A 6,819-nucleotide genomic window follows, 5' to 3' on the forward strand; every position below is an offset into this window, starting at 1 on the left:
CCTTGGGAATATTCTCAAGGTTTAATTTAATGACAACATTAAGAACTAGAAAGGCCAAATTCTAATCAATAAATTTCTATGAAGATTTATTTAAGTTAGATTGTGTATTCCCTACAACATAATAGAAAACTTCTACATAATCAATTATGCTATGTTGCCACTCATTATTGAACTAAACAAAAAATTACGGATTTGTAAGTACAATTGGCTAGGCAAATATTCTTGACAATGAATAATGGTACCTATCATTCATAATTCAAAATATTTGTAATAAAAGTACAAAAAACAACACAAATACCAATATAAATGAAAGTACAAAGCATAAATTAGATCTCACAACTCATTGAATTTTACCATTTATCAAGTTTTTAACCGCAATTAAAAGAACTAGCCTAGTATGCTAATGAGAGAACAAATAAAAGAAGAAGAGAAAATAATAGAAAAAAGCAGAGAACATCCCAACAATGAGAGATTAAAAGATTAAAAGATCAAAAAATGTTCATATGGTGAATGATATACTAACTAATCGAGCTTGTATACTTTGTGATCTTGATGAACTAAAAAATCATGGTCATCTATTTTATAGTGTCTGTTTTCTACAAGATGTGTTGTAATTCTCAATAGGAAGACGGGATTCTGTTGGCCTCATAAGGATTGGCAACAGAAAATACAGTGGCTGTGAACATGAGGCAAATATTTGGTCCATGTAGCTTTTCGAACCAATTTAGCTTTTTTGGTGGACCACATCTAGAGGACGAGAAACTTGAGACGTTTTCAGCAGATTTAGTAGTCCCCCGAAATAAGTGGTGGATATTCTGATAGAGCAAGTTAGAATGCATACTGATAGTGATGAATTACCTCAATTCATTCAGTTGTCCAGCTTGACGTATTGCTTGGCATTGAGGATTGATGACGGTGCATGCTTGTTGTACCTTGTACCCCTTCCCGTCCTTTTATTTAATGAAATTTATTGTTACCAAAAGAAAAAGAGAGAGACCAAAAATATGCTTTCCATTATTATATAGTATAGATATATAAAAGTATAAATTTATACCATTTATTAAAGATCAAAGCCTTAGAATAATTATGTTTAGCAAACAAAATCTGAGTTGACTGAAATATGTTTCCCTAAATTTATTTATTGCACAAACGATTATTTATTTAATTAATTTAATTATATTAATAATTTGTATTCATATATATTTATAATTTATTTATTTTATTTGTTTGATCAATATCTATATATTTATTTTAATTTAATTGATTATATTTATATAATAAAAATTTAAATTATACACAAATATTGATAGTGGCTTCGATTGCCAGAATAAATTAAGAACCGAAAGATATTTGAATAAGATAAAAAAATAAAAAACAAACCGTTGTCGACCGCTGCGAACCGGATTCACAGTCATCTATACAATTATCTTCTCTCATCCACACAACACACAATTATCTCTCTCTCTCTCTCTCTCAAGCCAGTAAATGGCTCTCGCCGGTAGCACCAGCCGGATCCTCTGTACCACACCAAAGAAGACCCCATACGCCCACGTTCCTCTCCACCGTCCATTCCTCAATCCTTCATCTCCTTCATGGTCCCACCACCCCAGATCATTACCTTTCACAGTCTCTGCGAGCCCGAAGAAGTTCTCTTCTTCGTCAAGAACCGGAAGATTTGACAGCAAGAACCGGAGAAACAGCCCCGTCACTACCAAAGAGGAAGAAGAAGCAGAAGAAGAGGAAGCAACGGATGAGATTGAAGGAGATGACTATAGCACTAGCTTTGCCGTTGATGATGGGTTTGTAATGCCGAAGCTCCCTGGTACTGAGCCTAATTTCTGGGAAGGCCCTCAGTGGGACGCTCTTGGATTCTTCGTGGAGTACATGTGGGCTTTTGGCATCCTTTTCGCGGTAATCTCTAAGTACTTCTTTTTGTTGGCTCAAATCATCCTATTTACTCGGTAATTATTTGTTCTTGGATATGGGTTTTTAGTATGCTTGCTTTGATAATTAAGGGGGTGTTTGGCTAATTTATTTGAAAATTTCGACGACGTTCGAGTTTATCAGATTACAAGATTACAACACTTATTTTATTTTAAAAATAAGTTCTTGATTTTTGACGCAATTAGGCTTACATGTTTTCGTAGTTTGGAAAATTATATGAGTACCCATGAAGTTTGCTTATGCGTGACAAATAGTTTTTTAATTAATAAAAAATCATTGAATTTTTTTATATTAATAAGAGTTTTACATTATATTTACCCTCAATTTACTTATTACATATTAAACTACCTTTATCATTGACTAAACTCTTCATATAAATTAACGTATGAAAATATACAAGGATAATTTGGTCAAAAAGATTATTTGACGTGTAATAATTACTAATAAGTCAATTTAGGATAAATATAGATTTTTATTTAGTTTTTTTGCTATTATCAGTAAATTTTGTGAATTTTGACTACTAAAAGTTTTATTTGTTAAACGAAATCAAATATCAGGAGAGAGTGAATGGCCAAAACACCCTCTTAATTATAAATATCCAAACACCCTCTTAATTATAAAAATGGATAAGTACATATAAAAATTATATATAAGCAAACTTATTTGTTAAACAGAATCAATTATCCATTATATAATCCTTGATGATTCACCCGATACTTGATAATGTTTATACAAGATTGTGATGAGGTGAGGGTACATAATTTGATATGGTATTTCGGAAGGGGTAGACGTGAACGACATGAATTAGTGATTCATTTCGCATCCTATTTTTGCGTTAATGTTTCAAAGATGATTAAAATAATTTCTAGTGTTTATATTTAATTATTTGTGTATTATGATGTGAACATATATTGATGTATGAAATATATAATTTATTTTTATACATTTGCCCTGTGCTTTAAAAATCCGCGTGCTGCGCCGTGCTCCATGGCTCTATGGGACTATTGTGCCATGGGGCGCCGTGCACTATTAACGACTACGGTTTTAGGCCATGGAGATTCCTTGAGAAACTGATTTTGAGCACATGTTCTTGCATGTAAAAGGGACTTTAACGTAGAGTGGTAATTGCTCGTCTCTCTTGTTGTCAAAGATGAATCCCATATAAAATGAGGGCAGTTGCCTGCAAGAGGGGGAGAGATGTTTGGTTTGTGGGTTGGTGCTGCTATATTCATAAGAACTGCTTTTTGGACCGGAAATTTCTTGTTCTAATTACCTTCATAGGATTGCTCTCTATTATATTTCCTAGGAACAGACCCTCTGTTTATAATGGATATATAAACTACGCGACAAGTTTTCATTGGTCATATGATAATGTCGTAAATTATTAGAAGTAGAAACAACAGTACTTTCATCTTACATTCTTTGGTCGTTGGGGAGTCTGTCCCAACAATATATTCAAATCCATCGACCGCAGGCCCAACTCTGGTCGAGTTCGCTGGGGTTGCAGGGTGCGCTGCCCCTTGCCCCCAAGGTGGGGTCTCAGTTTGCTGGCCCGTAAAGAAAACTTTTGCCTGGATTAAAAGTGTAATTAACGAAGCTTTATGAACGCCCTAGTGTAAATAATTGACAGGTGGCACTTTTATTGACACGAAACCATTTGAGTAGAAATCAACCTTGAGCCATTGTGGATGTAGGAGAATTCTCCGAACAAATACATCTTGTTTGTTGCACACATTCACAGTCATATGAAACGATCTCCTGAGATCTTTTTGGTAGATATGAAGAGAAGGACAGGAAGTATAGACATGTTTGTTCCTCGGGGTTTTAGTGAGGAAACCACAATAGAAAATGTTTTCTTCACCTCAAATTTCCTCGCCAAAGTTTGAGGTCTGAAGAAAGCATATATAAAATGATCAACAACCTGTAATCAAACAACCAAGGAATTCAAAGTAAACAAAGACGGCCATGTAGTATCCAGTTACTCTAATTCTTCTGCTGGAAATACGCAATTCTTCTCTGTGTATTCGTGCTGATTACGGTACTTACTTCTTGCAGTTAGTAGCTTGTGGCATTGCTGTGGCTACATACAACGATGGAGCAACCGATTTCAAGCAAACCCCTGCGTACAAGGAATCAATCCAATCTCAGGAGCTTCTTGAAGAACCGGAAGCATCTAACTCGGATGTCTTTGAGTCGAATCCAACGGAACAAGCGCCGAGTTTGGAGTGATTAAGGTTGTGAGAAAATACATGATACAAGAAAGATGTGTACTGTAGGCATCATATCTATTTGGAAGGTATATATAGCCCTTGCTACTGTGCTTTTTATATGAATTGTTACAGGGAATATAGCTGGATTATGTTTCAAGTGCTCGGTTGTACTTTTGCATGATTTCATTTTCTTTGTGGGTAGAGTATTTCTTTTTTTTCCAAGTTTTAGGGATGAAATTTCTGGTGAGCGTCTCTTGTGTTTAATTTGGGTTAAAACTCCTGTGACAACATTAATAGATAAAAAAATGCAGGAACAAAATCGAAATAAAAAATAAAAAATAAAATTTGAGAATTGAATTTTAGTATATTAATATTGTACTGTGTTTTAATTTAATTTTTCAATTTATGTTATATATTGGGGAAGGATTGGCAAAAAACCCCAGAGAAACACCCTTAAACTTGAAGAAATAAAAGGGTCATTTTATATAAGCAACAGGGGCATTATTTTGCATTTGAGTAAAAAATATGGTCAAAACCAGCTAAAAAAAAAAAAAAAAACAAGCCAATTCGTAGTAAACGCGCGTGATACACACCTTTCTTTAGAAACTAACGGACGGGGGTTTCAACTTTCATGTACGGGTTTCCAAAATATGGGTTTTTTATTTTTTATTTTTGCTTATTTTTAAAATATAAGGGGATTTTCAGCGACTTCTGAAATATACAGGGAGTAATACGTGTGCATATAATAAAAAATCTTTTAGGCTTTAAAAACATATTAGTATGGAGAACAAAATATATTACTTAAATTAAGAATTGGGGATATTTTAAGTTCTTGCATTTATCTACGGCATAAAAGATATAAAAGAAGATCAAGAACCATAATTAACTAACTAATTGACTATTATATACTAGTAATTGTGGTACACTCTATGTGTGGAGTTAATTTAAAATTTAAATAATATAATTATTACTTTTGCAAAATTATATGTTAGTTAAATAAGTAAAATGATATAGCAAAATAATAAAGGCTGTGGGAAGTTATTGAGAGAATAATGGGGGAGGAGAGAGAGAGAAAATTAGAGGTTGGGAAAAGAAAAGAAAAAAAAAACAGATCAAGAAAAGTTGAGACATCAAACGGATGCTCGCCCTTCAATAATAATGATCATATGTGACACACTCACACAAAATCAAATTAAAATTTTTAAAAAATAATATTATTTTGAAAATATATTAGTTAAATAAAAAATATTAAAAAGTATGAAATATGATAAAATGATAAAGAAAATGAGAGAAAAAAAAGAGATCTGGAAGTTAGGAAAAGAGAAAATGAGAAGTTAATTAGAAGAGAGAGAAAAATAAAAAGTGAGAAAAGAAAAAAGAAGAATAGTTAAATATTAAAAAAAATAAAAATTGACATACTAATAAATTGAAGAGCCAATAGGGTATTCTTCAATATATTAGCCGTTGTGGCATGTCGTTTCTATGTGTATATGATAAACAATCTTTCATGTTTTAAAATATATTATAAATAAGAGTATAATGTATAAACCAACACATTACATTAATAAACAGAAAGAAAGAAAAAAATATTTTATGAATTAATTTAAATTATGAAAAGTTGAATAAATTAATTATTTTATTTTTTAGCTTCACAAAAAATTAGTGCTACGGTATTATTAATCTCCCTTAATAAGTGTGGAGGGACTTTTATTTTTATATTAATAAAAATTTATACATATATATATATATTATACGATACGGTCTCAAGCGTAATTGTTATTATTATATTCAATATTAATTTATGTATTAATTCTTTTTTTCATAAATATATGAGAAATTCTAGAATATTGTTGTTGCTTGTTCGTTTTCACCATCACCATCATCATCATCTTCTTCTTCTTCTCATCATCATCATCATCATCATCGTGGTTGAACGTGATCTATGTAAACATAAAATAAAATTGGGAAAATTGCGTTTTTGATCCCATATAATAAGTTTATGTTTAATTTAGTCCCATTTGTTAGATTTTTATCATATTTAGTCCTATATATTTTAAAAAATTCTCAATATTAGTCCTAAATCACTTTTTCATCTAATTTTAACGGAAAAGTCACTTTTTCATCCAATTCACGTCATTTTTCCATTAAAAATTGGACGGAAAAGTTATTTGAGTTAATATTGAGAATTTTTTAAAACAAATTGGATTAGATGTGAGAAAAGTTTAACAAATGGAACTAAATTGAAAATGAGATTAATATATGGGACGAAAAATTGCGATTTTCCCCATCAAACTCAATTGTAAAATGTGGTCTTTGTTTTTACTAGTCCAAGACCACCCGACCCACCCTTAGCCCACTAATTGTGGTGCGGTTAGGGTTGGACTGATCAGTTGGGGACGTTCGACGGTATTGTCGAACACCCCTAATCATATATAGGTTTGAGTCTCACAAAAAATATGGATATTTGTTTCACTCTGATTCAAAAGTGTTGTAATATATATAATTATTCTTAATTATATCAATATATTTATTAAATGGATATATTACTCAATTTATTAAAATATTATATAATCATACAGTTCATAGAACTCACTACCAAGTCAAACAACTTGTATGATAATTAAGCAAAAATCAACAACAATTTAGGCCCTAGTTCCCTTGTATC

General features: G+C 31.7%; 1 protein-coding gene across 1 annotated transcript; it reads left to right on the forward strand.

Moving 5' to 3' along the window:
* Positions 1-1,436: 1,436 nt before the first annotated feature.
* LOC105158032 (AT-rich interactive domain protein) lies at positions 1,437-4,311 on the forward strand. Its single transcript, XM_011074635.3, has 2 exons — positions 1,437-1,911; positions 4,000-4,311. The coding sequence occupies exons 1-2, from the start codon at positions 1,486-1,488 to the stop codon at positions 4,171-4,173; spliced, it is 600 nt and encodes a 199-aa protein (XP_011072937.1). The 5' UTR covers positions 1,437-1,485; the 3' UTR covers positions 4,174-4,311.
* The last annotated feature ends 2,508 nt before the right edge of the window (positions 4,312-6,819 follow it).

The sequence above is a fragment of the Sesamum indicum genome, linkage group LG3 (assembly GCF_026168435.1).
Source record: "Sesamum indicum cultivar Baizhima isolate 11 linkage group LG3, ASM2616843v1, whole genome shotgun sequence".
NCBI lineage: Eukaryota > Viridiplantae > Streptophyta > Magnoliopsida > Lamiales > Pedaliaceae > Sesamum > Sesamum indicum.